General features: G+C 27.0%; 1 protein-coding gene across 3 annotated transcripts; it reads right to left on the bottom strand.

Moving 5' to 3' along the window:
* Window positions 1-67: 67 nt before the first annotated feature.
* Window positions 68-22979, bottom strand: LOC122627412 (sphingomyelin phosphodiesterase). Of its 3 annotated transcripts, none has more exons than XR_006326853.1 (11): window positions 22596-22978; window positions 7048-7153; window positions 6078-6286; window positions 4614-4910; window positions 4042-4434; window positions 3782-3954; window positions 3327-3689; window positions 3038-3230; window positions 2792-2976; window positions 1207-2660; window positions 68-866 (listed from the first exon to the last, which is right to left on the bottom strand). XR_006326853.1 is itself a non-coding variant. In XM_043808519.1 (11 exons), the coding sequence occupies exons 2-11, from the start codon at window positions 7121-7123 to the stop codon at window positions 797-799; spliced, it is 2145 nt and encodes a 714-aa protein (XP_043664454.1). In that variant the 5' UTR covers window positions 7124-7153; window positions 22596-22979; the 3' UTR covers window positions 68-796. The 3 variants fall into 3 exon arrangements, 1 of the variants encoding a protein (XP_043664454.1); XR_006326854.1 differs by having other exon boundaries at window positions 22877-22965; XM_043808519.1 differs by having other exon boundaries at window positions 2475-2660; window positions 22596-22979.

The raw sequence follows: 22979 nt of genomic DNA, 5'->3' as shown, positions 1-22979 counted from the left end.
TAATTATCGTTTGTATAGTACTTTAATATCATTCTTATTGTTTTATAAAAACATAAAAGAGAATTAATAAAAAATAATTTTTTTTATTCAATAATAAATAATCAATGTAACATGCATTGAGACCAAATTGATCTTTGTAAATACTCATTTGTTCGAAGAAATTTAAAACATTAGTATAGTCAGACATTCACTTAATGTTAAATATTTATAAATTTAAGATTCCTAATAGGAATATATATCATGGATACGCTCTTTACACCGTTAGAATAGAAAATTATCTAAACAGGTAATATAATACACGTTGGTTACGTATATATTTGACTACTTGAGTTGAGGCATTATTAACAACTAATTTACAATTCTTCCTCGATCATTCTCGACCTCTTTTTTGTTTTTGTTTTTTTATAATTCTTTTATACTCTTTATTACCATAATAAATTAAAATTGAGGTATCAGAGGTTCACATATCGTCGCAAAATAAATCTCTGTGTGGTTTTATTAAATAAATAAAATTATCATCGAAAAAATCAAACATATTTTAAACTTTTAAAAATTTATATAGTCGATCGAGGATCAACAATATAAAATTAATGATAAGCCGATCGGCCAATATCATTTTGAGTGAGTTCTTAAAATTATCGTTCTTAATAAAAATTAACACTATATTTCTGTATATTCCTTTGCAGTTTTTTCTTTTTTCTTTACGAACTTTGTATTCTTTGATTCTCTTTGATAACTTATCACAACAGTTTGAATCTCTTTTTTTTTGTTCTACACATATCACTTGAAATTTCTTCTATCCAAGACCTAGAACGTACTTGGGTAGATTGTATGCGAATCTAGGAATAGCCATAACGACGGACATTCTGAAAATAAGATCATTTGTTATTACAATTTACGATTAAATATCACAAATCGTTCTAAAATTATTAAGAAATTTATACGAAAGTAGAATTTTCATTTAGTGGTAATAAAAAATTATCACAAATTAAAAATTTGCGTAACAAACCAATAATGCCTATTTTCAAATATTCAAGATTATAATGATAGTTTTATTTTATAAAATTTTGTAAAATATAATCATATTAATATTTATATCACTGTAAGATAATAAATAATAATTTATAATACTTATTGGTTTTTATTTATTTAAAACAAGTTTGATATTTAATGAAAAAAGTAAACTAGTGTAGCAGTGTTACTTACTTAAAAATAGATAATATGCGATGATAGTATGTACCAATCACCATATTATGATCCATCACCAGTGTAATAAATATATCTAAATTGCAAAACTATTTACAAATGTTAGGTGCCAAAATGTGAAAATTGTCATCAAAAATGATCATTAGAAATAGAAAGAGCATTTGAATGTACATATATATAGAATTAACAATACGGAAACCTGTAATATATATTATTGATTTATAATACATCTTTCTACTTATTTGTGCTAGTTTGAACTATTATTCGAGCATAAGAAACCTATGCATTTATATGCAAAGACACGTCTGAAACATAGATAAATTTAATTATATATTTATATATATATTATACTATTCTGTCCACATCAATAAATTTGCGTTTTCTAACATGCAAATAGTCTTTGAATTGAAATCATAATTATTTATAATTACTCACCTATTTTGTAGATAAAGAGAAAATTTATACATATTATTCATTTAAACGATCATATAAGGTAAGCATGCCAAATTAATGATAATTCAATAAATAAATAAATTAATAAAATTTCTGTTATAGAATAACAATTATATTGTTGTTAATTTTGTTTAATATTAACTTTGTTAATATTAAATGTATTATATACACAAGTTAACATTATATTATATATATATATATATATATAGTTTCTTTAATAAACTTAATGGTCCAATAAAAGTAATCTTATTCTAATTATTGATTTGTTCGTTACAGTTATTATTTATTCTAAACATTAAAACAATTTTCATTTTATTCGTTCTTTCATATGAAAGTATAAATATTTTGTAAAAATATATTTATATTTCATAAAAATATATTTATATAACCATATTTCGCCGTTAAATAAAAATATTACATCTATAGAAACCCTAAAAAAGTATAATGCAAGAGAAAATAATTCTTAGATAATAACTAAATTAAACCAATATTTAACTGTCCTAATAACTCGCAATATTACAGATATAGAAAATATCCAATAATTAATAAAGAGATCAATCAAATCATTAATACGATATTATATGATTTCTTTCCCATCGCACGTGTAGTTCCTATGGTTAATCGTTACTTAAAAAAGCATTCATTATATTGGTTTTAGCGAGTGCAGAGAAGCACATAAGAGTATTGCATATAAAGAATTTTTTAGCGTTATGTTTAAACAATAGTGATAGTGTGCATATGCGAAAAATTATAAATTAACGCTGTTAGTTCTAATGTCTCCGTTATAATTATTATGCCACCATTTATCTACGTACGATAATGCCAAACCGCTATAGATCCATGCTCTCCATCCTGTTCTCGTTTCATTGTCGATTCTTGATTCGATGCTTTGGCACAATGCTTTACGATCATGGCTTCTCCCACTTCTTAGATCGCACAATAGACGTTTCCGACATTCGTCGTCACACGACGGTCGTACAGGAGAATTCTTATAATAATGTCTGTAACAAATAAAGATCATTTTGAATTTAAATTCAATTTATAATTGAATTTAAAATATATTGACCGATTGATCTTTACGAAGGATGAAATCTGTCTAAAAATGTATCGATTATAAAAGTGTTAATATTACTTGTAATAAAGATCAAAAAGAGAAGGTTCGTTAGACATTTTATCGATTAACGAATCCCAATCCTTTGGGAGGAGCGATGCCATTTGATATGCTTGTCTAGCACTGTACATTTTACTCCAGATAGGATAATCATAAAGATTTGCCTCTTTTAAATTCATCACCCAACTCTCATGATCGACGACCATCTAGAAAATAAAAATAAAATCATTATTCATAGATAAATATTGTTTCAAATCACCATCTTACCCTAGTTGTTTTTGGATGATCTCCATCAACGTAATATATTCGATATCCCGGATTGAGATCGTAATAAGGTGTTACTGAAGGTCCTAAATAAGCTATACTTAAAGCTCTTCGAAGATCTTGAGTATCGTAGAATACTTGAAACTCGTCGTAATGCGTGTGTCCGAAAAATTGTGCCGTAATGGTAGATTCATATCTAATTATTAAAATCAAAATGATTTCCGACGTAGAAATTAAAGATATTTTCTTTTTTTTTTTTCAAATTGTTCAAAACGTTACACGTTATACCAACCGATTGATTATGTGATAATAATTCCTGGACCATACTTTCAAACAATCCGAGTGACCAGGAGGTATATGACCAATTATATGTACCTTTTCACCGTTCATTTCAGCACCTTGTAGTTCATAGACGAGCCATTGCAATTCACTAACTGGATCGGTACTGTTAATTAAAAGCCACCAATTTTTATTATTACAATAATTCATATTCACAGAGAGAATTCGAAATCCTGGCCGCACCAAGACCGAATAAAAGGCCCCTCTTCGAACCGTATGTGAGACACCAGCAGGTAACCAACGTCTCCAATGTTTATCCAGTGCATCGTAGAGCCACGATATACTATTTTCTTCGGGTGCGAAGGGTGGTGGAAAGCTAAAAAGAGAAAAAAAAAGAAACAACAAATACTCAAGGTTATATTACATAAAAAGAAAAGAAAAAAAGAATTCTTTACGCACGAAACGTACCTATTAACCGGTGCACTTTCATGGTTTCCTAATGCTGGAAATATAGGTACACCTGGGAACATTTGAATCATTTGCATAACGGTATCATGTAGAACCTTAAGATTCTCTTCTCTTGTCTGATTCCATACATCGTGAGGTGGTAAATCACCGGTCCATAATATATAATCGATATCCTATAATAAACATTTCTTATAACAACACAATCATATATATTTATATCAATAAAATAAAGTTTATTAAAACTTAAATAATTAACTTACGGGATGTGTTTCAGCGATATGTTTCAACATATGATCGACAGTTCTTTTTGGAGTGTCACACTTTCTGTAATCACCCCACCTGCCTGCTGCAGCTGATGGTATTAAAGGAGCTCCATTCGTAAGTCTGCAGCATAATGGTTCATTACAATCAGCGTTTGCACCTTCTTGATAATAAGGATCAAAGTGAGTATCGGAAAGATGTAAAACTTTGAATGTTGGTGCATTTTCTTGCGGTGGTACAGGTGGTTTTACTGGTGGTTTCTTTACAGGTGGAAAAGCTACTTCCCATTCGTGCAGAGGATTATAAGCATCCTCGCAAGCATCACCGATAACGAAACTACAAATTTGAGATGGACCCATGTCAACTTGTTTTAAAACATAAATTACTTCGGCCTAAAAAAAAAAAAAAAAAAGAAAAGAAAAATACAACATATTTTTTATTATTTATATTAATATAAAATCCATAAATATATATGATCAAATGTAAATATTATCTGTTGTTTTATATATTGTTAATTATAATTAATATTTATAATTAATAAATAATTTTTTTTACGAGAAGAATTACTTACTCCAAATACCAAAGTGACACCTTCACAAACCCGTGGACTTTGTATATTAAGGGAGACACAGAATTGATATATACTCCCCATGATCTCTTTATCACTCTTGCCATTTTTTATATAATTCTGAAGCAAACCAGCACCGACTTTACATGCCGTACATGAAACCTTTGACATCACCGAAGTTTCAACTTCCGTCATCACTTGCCTTAAATCGAGTAACTTCAATGCCTTATCCACGAATAATGACAGGTGTCCGCTCGGTTGTACGCTTTCCATGTCCCATAGCATTCGTGAATAATTAAACTAAAAGCAAAAGAAAGTTTTTCTTAAGCATTGGATTTAATTTTTACAAATACTTTTTGTTAAATAAAGAATTTTTATTTCATTCCTTAAGATCATGTGATCTTCGATTATCGTGAAACTTTCACGACAGCAATGTCATTGCCGCCAAAACACTTGTATATATGTAAATACATAAGTGTATACATAAATATATATGTGTACATATTTATATATATATATATATATGCATGTACACATATACAAGAAGCTAGTTACGTACTCGCAATTCTATCTGTTGCCACGGTGAAAGTATTTTGGCACTGAAAGTGAGAGTTGGTGACACTACAGTGTTGCATAAAACAAAGTTAATGTTGGGCCGATAAATTTTTGTTTTTTTAAAAACTTTAACGTGTGCCTATCACTTACGATATACGAGAGAGTTAAATAAAAATCGATAATTAATTCGAGAGAGAGTAAAAGAAAATCAGGCTAACGGATCTGGGATGAGTCTTCTCTGTTTTTTAAAATATTTCAAGTATTTCAAAATTAAAACTAAAATATTTTCAAGCAAAGTAAAGAATTATATTTATATTGTTTTATAACTTTATTTATATGAAACTAATCATTTTCGACAATTTAATTTTAAATACGGTACTTGCAGTATTAAGACATTGGATATTAGATATTTTATTATTGCTCATATATCATGATTAATAGCTAATTATTTTCTTTTGGCATAAAATTTAAATTACTTATGATTCGTTTACAATTAAAACTTACACACATTGTCTCGTTGAATATTCAATTTAAGGAATTATTTAAAAATAACATTTCCAAAATATATATTAATTATGAATATTCGTATATCAAAATTATTTCAACATATGACATTCTTAATAAAACATTATATTAGATAAATTGAAATATAAAAAAATTCATTCTAAACAAATATTCACATTTAAAAGGTTCAGAAAATAGTAATTATTATTATTTGTTATTGAGTTACGTTTATTCTCGTGATTGATACAAATAAAATGCAAGGTATGTACGTGTAATTGTGCACGATAATATGTTAATAATTTTATGACAACATATCTCAGATTACTCAGGAGGAAAATAAATTGAAAAGAAAAAGGAAAAAGAAAGAAAGAAAAAAAAAAAAAAAAAGCAAAAAGAATAATTTCTTACCCGTGCTAATCGATCGGGATTAGTTTCGTTAACAACGATATTATCTGCGGTTGGTGGTAGTTTTCGAAATCTATTATTAAAGGGTAAAAGTGCAACATCAAAATTTTCCGAGGCTCTTGCTCTCTCTTTTAGCCATTCGTCCGCTAGTTTCGTCCAATTTGTCGCGGCAATTTCCGCTTCTCGTTTCTGCCTTTCCCGGATCGGGTTTCCTATATACAAAAGAATTAACTAGTTACCTAATTAGTACATTAGCTTAGATCAGCGTAATCCTACCGGTGACTAGTCGATCGGCCTTTGTACAGTTAATGAAACAATATCATATGAACCTTTATAGCAAACTTGTTAAAATTCGAATTAACGTAATTATTAATTGACGATTTATTTCGTTTGTTTTTGATTTCTTCTTTCGTTCACACAAAATTTATATATAAAAAAGACATAAAGAATTATTGAATAATTAATAATATTCATTCGTGGACCTTAACGCTTTCGTTCTTTTAACATAATTATTAATTTCTTTCGTCTTTCGTCTTTCCTTTTTTCGTTTACACAAAATATATCTATAACATAAGACATATTATAATTACTAAATAATCAATAATATCTTTTTTTAACTCATTATTTTTTCTAACATAATTTGATTAAGTTTCCTTATCTTCTTTAGAATAAATTAATATAAAACATAAAAGATAAAATAATTACTAAGATTCTTTCCTAATTACCGATTCTCAAATAAATAACAACAAAGAAATAATTCTTTCATTTTCTCAGAAATTAAACGGTATAAATTTCTTTGAAGCATCTATTACGAGAGAAAAGAATGACAAGGAAAACTCATGACAATGAAACGTTTCATACTTACTACTTTTTAAAGAAATATCTAAACAATGTCAAGTACGTTGATAATAATAATATTATTCTCTAACTAAAGATAGATAATAAAACAATAGTTGAAATAGTTTTCACGTACCGAAGGTATTTGATATCGTGCCAATGAGACAAAATAGGATGATACAGCTCGATGAGGTCCATCTTTTAATTAGCATGCTCTATCTTCTACTCTTTGGTATCGTTACCTATAAAATAATAAGTACAAACAAAAAGGTTCATATATTAAAGAAAAAAAATCAAAAATCACAATATTTATATCCAAAAGGAAGATTCTTATTTATTTATTTTTTTCTTTGTTATTTATATATCCTTTCTATACGAACTTTCATAATTTCTTTCTCGTTTTTATAAGACAATACGTGTATATACTTGGATATATATATATATATATATATATATATATATGTATGTGTAAATGTTGGCTGGCACGTTCGAAAAATGTCATTGACACAGTAAAAGCATTTTTATATAGAACCCACCGTTACTGTTACCTGTATGTGGGTCAGTGATGAACGCTCGGACAAAGTTGTCTTCGCTGTCGTTGTAGGACGTCCTTCGGACGCGCGAGAAATTTCAATTCAATTTCAATTTTTATATATATATAGATATATTTTTTTATCTCTTATTTTTTTAATCCGATCGAGCGACAACATTGCAACAGTCGATCTTCCGAAGGACGTTTCCTACGTATTTCAAGAGAATGACAATGAATGAAAGAAGAATTTTTATTTTCGAGCAAACTCGATATTCTTTACTATTTAAACAATCTACATATATATAGTTATAAATATAATTATATAATTATCGAAGTATAGAGATAATGTACGAAACATTATAAGTAAGAAAATATCTGACTTGCAACTAAAAATTTATAATATATTTCAATGTAATTAAATATCGTTAACTAATTATTTAAATGTAATAATAATGGGAGAAACATTCAAAGTAAGAAAATATTTAGTCTGCAATTCAACATCTTGTTTAAGAGAAAACTAAAAAGAAAAGAAAGAAGTAAATTTTTTCTTTGTTTTAATATTTATTTTCCTTTAATTATAAAATATATCGTTCACGCGATTATTATTAAGAAAGTTCGTAGAATCAATCGTAGAATATGATTTTTTGCGAAATACAAACGTTTTCTAATATGGATAAAAAGTACGGGAGATCGCACGAACGATTTCTCGAATTATCTTTTATAGAGTCGTTAAACGCGCCAGCGTTTTAGTGAATCATGATTCTAAACGATCGCTCTGAAATAACGGAAAAAGATTGTTAAAGAGGAGACGAGGATAAAGAGACCAATCGCATGATGCGTGCCGTTCGAAATGAATTAGTCATATCAAACGTGCTCTTTTAATGAATCTGTTACATGAGAATGTGCGTGCGCACGTCTTCGATTTGAAAGATTTGTTTTTTATACTTACGCGGGCGTAATTTATACATACACGTTTATACGTACAGTGAAGCATGTAATTCAAATGTATTTTTTTTTTCTAATTAGAAATAAAAAGTGTATTACAATTGATTTATCAATCTTGTTTGATCAAAATGTAGAAAGGAGTTTTTATATAAGTTAATAATGAAGTTTCGAATGTTTATACAAATCAAATAAGTTACAATATGTAAGAAACGTCATAATATGCAAACAAACAAAAAATTCATGAAAAACAAAAAATAAAGGAAAGATAATGTTATATATAATATGAAAAAAATACACGAGTAAATATAAAGTAAATTAAATAAGATATAAAGTAAAGAAAGATAAATAAGTAAAAAATAAAGTAAAGAAAAAAAGATATATAATATACAAATAAATAAATATATATGAAAATACAACCTGGCCCGAAAGTTTCTAGTCTTGTAGTTTTACTAACTCGACAAAAATTAATCTATACAGTGTGTTCAAAAATAGATAATTGAGAGATGAAAGAAAAGATGAAAAAAACTACGATGAGTTTCTCATCGATCATTATTTACTGAGTTATTTAACAATTAGATCGACCAAGTTTGCGTTGATAATCGTAATATTCATTGATAATCATTTATTAGATATTCACACATAAACTAAAAATCATCTAACATTTAAAAGTACCTGAGAAGGGTCTCAAAATATCAGAGACTCGAAAAAAGTAGAAAAATATCCTAGCTCGACAACGAGCTGTGGGAAGCTTGCAATATAGATTGGTATGTTACACGAAAGTAACAATGAATAGTATGCTTCTCTCGTCATTCAATCATTCGATTAATTTGATCAAATAATACTGCATAGCAGAGTGTACGGGATTGGTCGACTTTATTATTAAATAACTCACAATCAGTGAAGTATAACCGGGGAGAAAAATGACAGAGGAATTATCATCTCAAAATTTTGTCCTTTTTCATTCTCTCAAAAGTCAATTGTAAGTTTTAGGATGCGTTGTATATAAAAATTTTCAAAAACGAGTAATTGATTTTTAAAATCTAAGTAGAATTAGAAATATTTATATGAACTATATTAATAGTTTAGATATTCTAAAATTATTTCTAAAATATTACCTACTTATTCTACAACACTCTGTATAAAATATAAGCGATAGTAATTACAGTAATAAAAAAAAAACTGATATATTCTGAAAGAAATATGCACGATGCACACGTGTAAAATGAAGAATATATTTTCAGAATATTTAATATTCTTAGAACAAACTACGTAATACATTTTTATACCAAGTATCATTTTTCTTTATCTTTCTTATCAATATAATCAATACGTGCAAATGTAAATATATATTTGCATATTTACATTTTTGCAATTAATATTATATAAGATAATATATCTGTTAGCATTATGTACTTTTACATTCTATTAACAAATTACGGACGAATAATGAAATATAATGCACTAACAATTAGTAACAATTAGACGGTTTATTTGATTAAATATCATTTTTTAAATTCATATAGAATACTGAATCTTCAAAGTAAAATACAATATAAAAATTTTCTTTTCGAAGTGACAAAAAATTGGCTTACTCCTGCAGAAACAGAAAAATCAATAGATTTAGAAAGGCGCAACAGACCTTCAAATATTGCTTATAAAACTTCATGTAGAGATCGCACATATATATTACGAATGGCAAAAAAAAAAAATCAAACACGTTATATTTGTAAGTTTCATAATGTTTCACTTCACTTACTTGAATGCTTTACTAAATATTATACTTTAGAAATATTTTAATGACGTACAAATTTATATTGAAAATACATATACACAATATTAAAATATTTCTTGAAAATAAATATTTAACACGACGATGTTTCTTAACTATTAACAAATTACAAATAATTTAAAAATATTTGATACAAAAAAAAATATGTCTACTAGGTATGGTTAGCAATAAAATGTTTGATCTGCAAGTGTTAATAATAAAAACAAAAATAAGTAGAAAAATGTTCAAATTCGATTTCCTTAATCGATTCGAATTTAATTTTATTTTCAAATAATTCGTTTCTTATACATAGTAACTGTAGAAACGTAAGATAACAATTTGCTAGCAGCTGTTATCGTGAATAACATCCGATGTAGTGGGTCAGTGGGAGGAATCCGTTTCGGCGAAAGTTGGATTCGCATCGGATGGTGCACATCCTTCGTTTATGGAATATTTACCGCGCCTATCTCTTTCGATATACCTTATACTTCGTATTTTCTATAAAAAATTCTTCAAAAAATATCTAAATATCATAATTATTCACAAACGAAAGCGAATTATATTCTTACGTGAAAGTTAAACACAACGTCGATCGATAAGAAATGATAAAATTATAAAAAGAGAAAGAGAGACTCAATTTTCTATAGACTTAATACTATAAATAAATCCACGATCTTATAGATCCAATCTATATGTGTAGACACATAAATCTAACAGAAAGACTAGATTATCTTTTAGTATATTTAACATAAGTACATTACATTTCACAATAAATATAAGAAAAAAAAAAAAAAAAAATATATATATGTACATAAATATTAATTTGGTCAATATGTAATAAGTAACAACACTAATACTTTTTATTAAAAATTTCGATGTTATTTATTGAATCATTCTAACAGAATAAAATAAAATAAAAAATATATGATATATGTATAACAAATTATACATATACGTACGTATAATCGAAGGAATTATCTCGCATGGACATTGAGAATGACACGAGAGAGCGAACGACGAACTGTGTCAAACGGAAGTACAGAAAAGGTGGTATATACGTGTGTATTGAACATCGAACTCACATAAACTCGATGAGTTTACCCTTTCGTTCGGATGAATGTTTAAGTTTTGATCTTACAATTATATGATTATTGACGTATCGATGATTAGTATTTTCAAACGTCAAAAAGAAAAAAGAAAGAAAGGAAATATAAAAAAGGATAAATGTCTAGGACGACATCGAAAGAAAAATTCATCCTCTTCATACTCTTTATCGAAACGTCGCGTTCCTTTGAAACAGTTCTTCAGAGAATACGTACCTAACCGTTATTCGACCTAACAAAAAAGAGATTCACTTTGGCCAGCCTACGTGTCTGTATTTCGAAATTCTCACATATTTCTTTCTCCTTTTTTCTCTTATAATTATATTCATTAATTATTCAATTATTTTCTGTATTGAGAAAATTTCATTCTAATGAATAATGAATTCTGTGTAAAAAGGGATTTTCTTTTATATAAAATTCTATATATTCTGTATAAGAGATACTATATAAAAGAATTCTATGTATTAAGGATATATAAAAAGATTCTACATATAATGTATATAAAAAGACATTATATGTTCTATACAGAAAGCTTCTATATATATATATATATTATATAAAAATTGTATATATATATTCTATATAGAAAAATTTGCTTTTACATAAAATTTTATATATTCTATACAGAGAGATTCTACATAATTATTTTTAAAAAGATTCTTTATATAAAGAGTTCTCTATATAAATTTTAATAAATATTTATTTTTCTTCTTCTTTTTTTTTTTCATTTTTATAATTAGTTCATTATCGAATAATAATAAGAATTCTAGTTCATTATTCATTTCTTTTTTTTCTTCTCTTTAACTTTTTAACGATTCATTTAATAATTACATGTCGTTATAGTTTTTATCAATAAGACTTCGTTCTCTAATAGGAAATACAATACACATATCTCCTGACCAACAAACTTCTTCCTTTTCATTTCCTACTTTTCTTTTTTTTTTTTTTTAATTAAGAAATAAAACAAACCATTTAACAGGGAAAACATTGCTTGACCTGTATCACGTGATCGTTGAAGCGCAGCATCATGGACCATGCAGTGAAATTGCAACTGTGAACTTACTTCAAGAGTCAAGATCGAGTTTACATGAATACACACAGACTCTTCCTTCTCTTTCGACATCGAGGAAGTAAAATAACTTTTGACTTTCTACAATCCCCATATTACATAGTTTCTTCTAAAATCTATACTATCATAAGTTCAATGTGTATAAATATCCATATATAATATGTTTATATTATACATATTATGTGTATATATTTTATGATATACATATGTGTGTGTTGTCTCTATATACAGTATCTCAATATACATTCTGATTTTTACGAAATAAAATTAAAAAATATATTACTGCAAATTTGTATCTATCTAGTCTCAATGATCTGATTTGAAAATGAAATAATTATAAAATTAATGTAAAAATTGTGCTATAAGATCAATATTGGAACGACAATATTATTTTTTCATAAAAATGTTGGACTAAAACAAATATACAAGAAATGGTTTGATTAATTTCAAAATATATATCCATACATAGGAACAGATATGCATGAGATTTATCAAAAGCAGAAAAAATTAATTCAGATATGATTAAGAATAAATTAAGAAGATAATTATAATGTGAAGAATTAAAAAACAAATAAGAATTTATATATATATATATATATATATATATATATAATATATTAATCTGTTGAATTTCGATTCAACGATTAATCGATTATCTTTCATAAGTTAAATTAATGTTAACGATTATAATCGTTTCTACTTTCAAGACACAGAAAGTTTTTCTCTTTTATGGCTGCGGGGGTTGTTTTATTCGAAATACATCGACGGAGAGTGAAAGTTTGAAGCCGACGAGTATAGTTAAAGAAAAAAATCTGAACGTCCTAAACGATCTCTCTTTCTCTTTTTCTTTCTTATGATTAACATATAAAAAACTATCTATTTTTCTTTTATATTTCTGTATTATTTTATTTTATTTTATTTTATATTATTTAACGGTATTAATCACAACAAGTTTAAAATATATATATTATGGAGTAATAATAAGTAATTAATACAGGTATTATAAATAATGAATACAACTATTAATTAATTTATTATATTGACAGAATTATTATTTCTAAACCAATGAAATTAATTAAACAAAATCCTAGTCAGTGTTTCGTCTTTCAATTAGTTTTCTCTAAATTAAATAAAAGAAAAATATTAAATCCAAATTATTATTTTTAAATCAATGAAATCAATTAATTTAAAGAAAAAAAGAAAATTATTCAAAAGTCAGAGTTGCGTCTTTTCATAGCTTCCATAACAAAATGAACTGAATAGAAATGAATCGAAAGACAGATAACAAAAAAGACGTCATTTCTTCTTTGTTCCTCTTCTTCCTTGATCAAATGATACTATATGTATATTGGTTTATCAAGGTCATTAATTCTGATAAACAACGTAAAATTTATTTGTGCTCAATTTTCTTTATCGTTATTTATAATACTTGCATTAATTGTTTAATCGATAACACGCATATACACACGCACACGCACGCATACACGCATAAAGAAAAAAGATAAAAGTCAGTATAGTAGTCAAGAGGATTAACGGTTTATCTTAGCCATGTCCAAACAAGATTCGCTTCTTCTTTTAAATTTTATAATAATGACGCTTTAAACTCCAACGAAAGCGAATTATCATCGTTGACATCACTCTGCCCTTGATGAAATAAAACTAAAAAAATATGTTACCATCTTCGAATTTATATTTATCTTGACTCAATTGATTTGATTTCGAAATAAAACAATTATTAAAAAGTTAATATAAAAATTGTACTATAAGGTAATTGTTTTAACGATAATGTTTATTAATTCATAAAACTATTGAATATTATCTTTGAAGTTTTCTTTATTTAATAAAACGAATTAATAAGAAATAGTTTTATTTATTATTGCTAATTTAAAAATTCTTTCAGGTAGTTCTCTCTAAATTAAATAAAGGAAGAAAATTAAATTCAAATTATTATTTCTAAACCAATTAAATCAATTACTTTAAAGAAAATTAAAAACCATTAGAAAGACGGAAGTATATTTGTAAGTACGTATACACATGTATGTATTTATATTAGTATATTTATAGTACTTATTGTAATACTTATATAGTATATTTGTAAGTATGTATATAACTATATATGATATAACAAAAGGAGATAGGGAAGACTAAAAACAAACTATACAAATAATTGTAATACAAAAAATTAAAAAACAAAATAAAGATAAAAAAGTAAGATCTTACGTTAAGTTACATACAACTTTTCGAACTAAACGTTAAAATGTTGACGTCAAGAAAAAGAAAAAGAAAAAGAAAAAGATAAATAAGTTGCAAATAACTAAATGCATGTGATAAACTTATATTCGTGTCTTACATACTATATGTAACTACTCTTGAAAAAGCCGCAAGCATGATTGATGACGGAACACAACTTCGTTCGTCTTTGCATCGTAGTTAAACCACAAATAAGTATACAAAATATAAAAAAAACAAAAGAACAGAGAGAAATCAAAACGTTACAAACATGCAACCTGACGTAACGTTAGGTGTTGGTAACGAAGAAGAAAGTATGTATTTGCTATATATGCAATATTGTGTTCTCATACAAGAAATATTTATAAATAATAGAATTTTATAAATATTTTTAAGACAACAAGGAAAATCGAAAAATGAGAAAAATTAGTTAGAAAAAAGAAAAAGAACAGAAACATGAAAACGTCAGATCTTTTAAGCTAATCGATGTTAACATTATTTCATTAAATAGTATAACATTAAATCCAAGAAAGGACGATTTCACGAGATCAAAATTGTATCTCTGAAGCTACTCGATCTTAAAATTATTTCATTAAATAATACAACATTAAATCCAAGAAAGGACGATTTCACGAGATCGAAACTGTATATATCTGTATGATTTCTCCAGAGAATCTCTTTAGAATGACGAAGCTAAAATGCAAACTCTCTTCTCGTATAATACGAAAGACACGTATAATAAGTCGTATGCGTTCGAATACTTTTAAATTTTCCCGCTCATTTATTAACCGCGCTTTTTAAAAATTTCTTCGAGAGAAGAGCTACGTATAAGTATATTCTCTTTCTGTTTCTCTCTTTCTCTCGCTACATAATATTGATGGATACTGTGTAAGCAACGTTCATCCCATAGTGATGCTGCTGCCTTTCTCTGTGTCCGTACTACTTTCGCACTGCGACAATCTCCCCTTCGTAGCTTAATTTATCAAAGCCTACGAACGAGATACACGCGAAGAAACTTTCGACTCGCTCGACTTTGGTTCTTCTTCGTTTTAATTCCAAAGATACGTATGTATTACTTTTTTTTTTCTCTTTTTCTTTCTCTTTACATTTATCTCAACTCGTGCGTAAAATAATTCGTGATAAATAATAAGTAATGTATAATAAAAAAAATTATCCTCTAAATCCCTTTAATTGTAGAGAAAATCATCGAAGAAAATAATTTTACATGAGAATAGATCTAATTTGGCTATATTTTTTTTTTTGTTTTGATTTATTAAACACTCTGCCATCTATCAATGATATTTCATCGATCAAATTAACTACTCGAATTTTTTCTATATGCGAATGTAAACATATTTATTTCAAAATTCGTTTATTACAGAATCTCTAATCATCGATTATTTGTTTCTGATTCTTTAATTAATTCTTTTTGTATAAAAAGAAAAAAAAAAATTATATAATGTGAAAATTATACTAATATATATCAATTTTCAAATATAAACTATGTTACAAATTAATTCTATGTCAAAAAAATGAAATAAGATGTAACACAAATAAATACAAATGTAACATAATTCCAAAATAAAAAAAATATATATATATATCTTGCTTAAAAATTACATAGAATTATAAAGGGTAAAATAAAAATATTTAAAACGTTTTAAAGACGATCATTTTTGAAATAACAATCGTGTTACGAAACATCTTGAGATCATTCGTGAGAATGTTACGATCTTCAAGAGAAGAAGGACAAAAGACAGAGAGAAAGAGAGAGAAAGAGAGAAAGAGAGAGCAAAAGAGAGAGCAAGTTCTTTGTTAAACGTTTAAGAAAGAGCAAGACGACCTTCAACGATTTTCTTAGAGAAATGATTGTCGAATGTGGGTGCGCCTAACATTCGAATTTCTGTTTTTCAACATCGATTAACTTGCACAAAACGAGCAAGCATTCCTTCGCGCATCTCGAATTCCATTCGACATTCGAGGAATGTGCACGTGACGCATAAAAACACTACTAAAAATCAACTCGAAGAGAAATCGAGCGTTGTATGTATCCTATATCTTATTTTTTTTTCCACAATAAAGAACTAAAGAAGAGTAACGGATGAAAACTGTAATTTTCTGATTCTAATCGATTCACCGATATGTTTTTACTGATATGCATTATCTTCATCGGTTTGTTTTTTCATTGTTCGATAAACAAAGATTAAAGATTTGATTTATCGAACATTTTTTAAAGCATATAATTCGATACATATACGTGTGTAAAGGAACGTATATAAGCATTGTATTTACATAAGACTTAGTTTCTTCAAAATGATAAGAAATTAATCCATTGAAATTCAATTCTTTTGTTGTCTATAAAAAAGAATTGTATTATGTGAAATTTATTTTATAACTTATACTATTATTTATGTATATACATTTTTTATTCTCACAAGGAAAGATGTTCACCACGATTATTATAAAATCTGATTTTGTTTTCGAAAGAAACAAATCCTTGTCATAAATTCGGGGTGACAAACCCTTAAAAACATTAAAAATTTAATTCTGTTTTCGAAGGAAATAAGTACTTATTATAAATTCGTCTAAACGGAGCGATAAACTTTTAAAAAATCTTAAATAACAACAGAGATCATAAATAAGGTCTTTAAATTCTCTTTATAATGGTACTATTTTTTTTTTTTTTTTTATATTTTGAATCAGTAAAGTTTCTAAGAAAAATTTTCAAAGTTTCAAAGTTTCTATATTCTTGAAAACAATTTTTATTTTATTCAATGTTCAAAATGTCTATAGAAGAGATCTATGAAAGATCTCCATGTATTCAATAATGTATTCACTGTGTGTTACGTCGAACATTGTACATCCGGTGTAATTTGATGGCATTCTTCAATTATGCATTGCTGAAGTTGTCCCATTGAAACCGATTGGGTGATATATATTCTGGATTTTAAATATTCGTATAGAACAAAATCCGAGGATGTAAATGCTCGGAAAAATATTTGTTTAAAAACTACTAATTTTATTACCTGAAATACCAAACTCACACATTTACTGAAATAAACCGGATGTACTACAGGATATTCGATGCAATACTAAACAAAAACTTTATTACTACTTGGAAATCGGCGATACACATTTTTACATTTTATAAAATAAAAGTTGTTTTCAACAGAAACTTTTTTTTTATTATCCTTTTTCTTTTTATTTTTTTATTATATTTATTTTTATTTACTCGGAAACTATTCACTCAAAATTTAAAAAGAATAGCAATATTGTAAAGATAATTAAAAGATCTTTTATCAAATGATATACTATTAGACCCTTGTTATCATTTAGTATTTTTGAGTCTATTGTCACTAGATTTCATAGTAATGTCATTAGATTTCATAATAATCATGATGACACTTTTCATTGGGATACTGTATATATGTATATATGTATGTACACGCACGCACGTATCCGCGCGTGCACACATACACATACATCATTTTATAATTTATTTAATCAAAAATGATAATGATTCATACATATAATATGTATAATATTGTATATATAATATTATTTAATAGTATAATAATAAATGGCGACCTATAAACGTCATATGGTTTTAACGAGATCCTTTCTTTCGAAAATTTAGCGTTGGAAACGTTTTCATTAAGAATGTAGATAAAACTATAATAATATAATAATGTATATATATATATAATATATAACGTATAATATAATATATGTATAATAATATAAAATAAAATAAATGTAAAGCATAATGTATAATATAATATATGTGTATATATAATACTATAATTATAATTTATAGTAATTATTACGTATAATAATACATATAAATATTATACACATATAAGCATTCTACTATGCTTAATTAATATTTGATAAAAACAAATCTTCTACGATACAACGAATTAACAATTGATTTCCTTACGAAAAACTAAAAAATACAGACACATACATAATTTTGTGACTTTGAAATTACACAATAATAGAAAATTAAATTTACGTAGTAATCTATTTCCTGGCTTATATAAGAATCGATTACATAATACTCTTTCTTTGACATTATTTTTCATAGCGAAGATAACTTATCATCAGAAAAAATTTATCATTAACACGTTGAATGCTATAAAGTTTACTGATAAACTAGACTCTTCTCTCTTTCTCTCAATTGTAAAGGATTTATTTAAATCATTCTAAGGAATTCTTCAATAAAATTTGAAAAACTATAAATACAGGATGTGCCAAAAATTCTTAGTTGCATTTAAAAAACAATTATTCTTTATAGAAATTTTTAAGCAATTTTTTTTTTTCCATTTCTTTTTCACTAGCTAATAAAACTACAAGCCTAATTAACTACAATCCTAAAGAGTCTTGAAAAGAAGCGATTGATTTGAAAAATTAGTTGAGAACTTTTCTCCCATCAAATATATACTTTCTAATAAAAAAAAAAAAATATATATATATATATATATATAATAGTAAATTATTCTGTGTCCTTGATCTACAAAAAGTTCGGAAAGATATTATATGAATATATCGATTTGTACAAATCGATATATTCAATCTAATAGCTTGTATCAGTTCGGTTCTTACGTGTTAACATGGTGAAAGAAAAGAAAACAAAACAAAACAAAAAATCCAATGAGTCTAACGACTGAAAAGTTTAAGAGCATATATGAACGTACACATATATGCATACAAAGTACAAAACGAACGAGAAATTGCATGGATGATCGTCGAACTGTTACAACCGACCGGTCTTCTACAAAAATTCGAACGGAACTTCCACTCGTCGTTCGTGCTTAGGTAGAAAAAGAAAGAGTAAGAGAGAAGATTTCTCACTTTGGGAATAACTTTGAAAGCTGTTTTTTAATGTTATCCCGCACGAAAAGTAACATGGCGTGAAATAAATAGAAATAACACACACACACACACAGAGAGAGAGAGAGAGAAAGAGAGAGAGAAAACATATATAATACTAATGCGTTTATATACACATATCTATTATATATAGATGGAAAGAGATAAATAGGTAGTAATGTATTTAACGTACACATATGTATATATATACGTATATAGTAATAAAACAGAGCGTTACGTACGTCCACCAACACACACACACACAGTAATGTAATTATATATTACTGTAATTCGTCAGATATATATATATATATATATATATATATATATATATATATAATAATGTTTTATTCTATTATTATGAAGACTTCAAGTATACATAGAATAATAAGAGAATCCTTATTATCCAATAAACAAACAGGAAACAATAAAAAAGAAGTTTCGTATGTATCGTTTCATTTTCCATAGACGAAATATTGAAAACATTTTTCATTTCATTAAATATCTTTTTAAACTGACATCTGATAAAAAGAAAATCCGATAGAAAAAATATCTTCTTTTTTCTTTCCGGTAGAATAAAAGTTTACGAAAAAAAGAAATATCGGTTTTCGTTTGGAAAAAAAAAAAAAAAAAAAAAAAAAAAAGAAGTTAACCTTCAAATAATCTTAAAAGCATCTAACAAATAAAGAATAGATAAGATATTTATATATGCATTTTGAAATCGTCAAATTATTTCACGTTTAACATTTCTTGCAAAAATGCCTTTTTTCAAGTTTTCGAATAAATACACTGTATATATGTTACGTATAGATACATGCATAAAGAGATATATGCATAAGTAATAAACTTATATAGACATATATATATATACATGTCTATATATGTATATATATGTGTATATATGTATGTATGTATATATAACAGAAATATAAGAGACACATAAGAACATATAGACATATATATATATACACGTCTATGATATGTATGTATGTATGTATGTATGTATGTATGTATAGCAGGAATATAAGAGACACGTAAGTACATAAATAATGTACATACTTACATACAGGTATATAGATATATATAGATATATATATATATATATATATATATATCTACATCTATATATATATATAGAACGTATATAATAGAATGTCAGAGATAATAAAACACGGCTCCACGTTTTCACTTGTTCCACCGATTGGAAATCTCTCAAGTACGGAAGTGCACGGAACGTTAAGCGCGCGATGCGCGTGTGATAAATGAGAAGAGGAGGATAAAGAGTGGTTCCAATTATTTAATAGAGATTGCTCCTCTTACACGTGGTTTCACGCGCTCCAAATGGAAACAAACGATAGCGAAGAGAAGTTTGCGCAATAAACTCTTAATAGTCAATGTCGTAGTAACATTTTATTTTATCCTATCTTATCGATTATCATCGAAAATATGGAAATATTTTTATTTGTTATATATATATATATATTTTATTTTGAATGTTATGATCAAATGATTTCGATTTTTTCCTTTTCTCGAAAGATGTTATATGATACATTGATCTAATTACTCATAAATGACTTTCTTTTCTTTTTTTTTTTTTTTTAACTCTTATTAATTTCATACCGTTATCGTTATTTTGATCGTATTTTAATTAATAACAAGTAATAAGAAAGATGGATAAAATATCTATATGTATACGTGTGTATGCATATATATGTATATATACTATACAGGATGTTAAAAAAAACAGCATTCAATATTTATACAATACACAGAATACATATACCGAGTAAAAAAGTCTTAATAAACATAAGTTGAAAGGTTAACCGTTTCTGAGATATAAAAATTTTTATATTAGTATTATGATTGACTTACTGGTTTCTATCATCGCGTATGATATTTTCCTTAGTATTTATAAACTGCGTTATGAATATATTATGAACGATTAATTTCCAAAATTACATCGACAATCTCAGCAATTTGTCGTTTTTACATAGAAAAATTTTCTAATCGAAGACTTTTCTCTCATTCGCTGTTTCAAAATCTTCACCAACGTCTTCGCGAATCAGATTCTTTTCAATCAAAAGTGGATTGGACGTAACGGACCAATTGCGTGGCTTCTTTGATCTTCCTGATTTCAACGCTTTAGAATTATTTTTATGACGATATACAAAAAGCAAAGTGTATTCTTCGCTTCGATAAATAACTTAGAATATAAATAATTACGAATGCGTCAAAAACTAATTTAATCTTCCGATCTATGTTTGCTAAGATATGTTTTACTCGATATAATATGTTTTATTGAATGTATAAATATTAAATGTTTTTTTTTTTTTTTTGAACATCCTGTATAAAATGATTATACGTAGAAATGATTAAAATTAGATAAGATAACAGTTTTTACAATCGAGTGGATAGACTAATGACGAATATCCAGTAATGCAATGTTAAGGAAACAAATAGTCTAGTGTGGAGAAGGAGAAAAGCTAAGACTTTCTTATGGTTGTTCCGATCTCTGACCCGTCCTCGATACATGTAGGATACAAAGAAGAACTTCTTCCTCTTCTTCTTTTTCTTCTTTTCTAACTTAAGAATAGACGATATCTTTTGTAAAAGTAAAAGATCGAGAGACGATCGATTTGATAGGTCATAATCGTTTACGCAACTTTTATATTTGTTTAAGTTTTTCTTATTTGATTATTAAATTATCTTAGATACAAATAAAGTAATGAATCGTAAATATAATCGAGATATCGAACGTCCTTCGAGATTTCTCTCGATATATAAAATATATCATCGTCTTCGTTTTGACGACTGAGGATGATCTATGAAAAAGCTGGAAGTTAGTCATCGAACTATATTACAGTTAACTAACTTTCACGTTGTTGTACTAGATTTAAAATCATCTTGTTATACCTAAGCGTTATCTATCCTAAGCGATGACGATCGTTTCCCTTTTTACAGTTGTCATGACAATAAATGAACGACGATGACGATCGTTAATAATAAATGTAAAGCTATGTAACGACTACAAGGGATCGTTCGTATGCACGAAGCATAGTAAATAGATTCGTATGTTCGCGCGCTTCTACGCGCGAAAACATATTTAAATTCAAATCAAGACTGCAGAAATCTGAAAGAGAACATTTGTATTGAAGGGTGAACTTACGAATTTGAAGATCCGAATTGTTCGTCGGTGTACATAAATTGAGCAAGTTGAAAAAGATTCTTAAATGATGAGAAACTTTGATGATGACTTTGATGATTGAAGGTACGAAGAAGGAAAAGGACTAGGTTTAGGAGAGGAAGAATGGAGGATCGTCAATTTTCGAAATCACTTTCGGAACATCACGCGAGATTCCTCCGAACGTCGTGTCACGTTTTCGAGAAACTAGATCACAGAAAACACACGAAAGGCACGTACAAGTATGTACATATTAACATACGCACACTAACACAGTCGATTGGGCTCTATTCCACTCTCTATTCTTCTTCTCCCATACACAAAACACCGACGCTCCGTCGACGATAGCTCGAATTGTACTGAAAACAA

This window comes from Vespula pensylvanica, chromosome 2 (genome assembly GCF_014466175.1).
Source record: "Vespula pensylvanica isolate Volc-1 chromosome 2, ASM1446617v1, whole genome shotgun sequence".
Taxonomy (NCBI): Eukaryota; Metazoa; Arthropoda; class Insecta; order Hymenoptera; family Vespidae; genus Vespula; species Vespula pensylvanica.
This window is presented reverse-complemented; position numbering and strand designations above follow the sequence as displayed.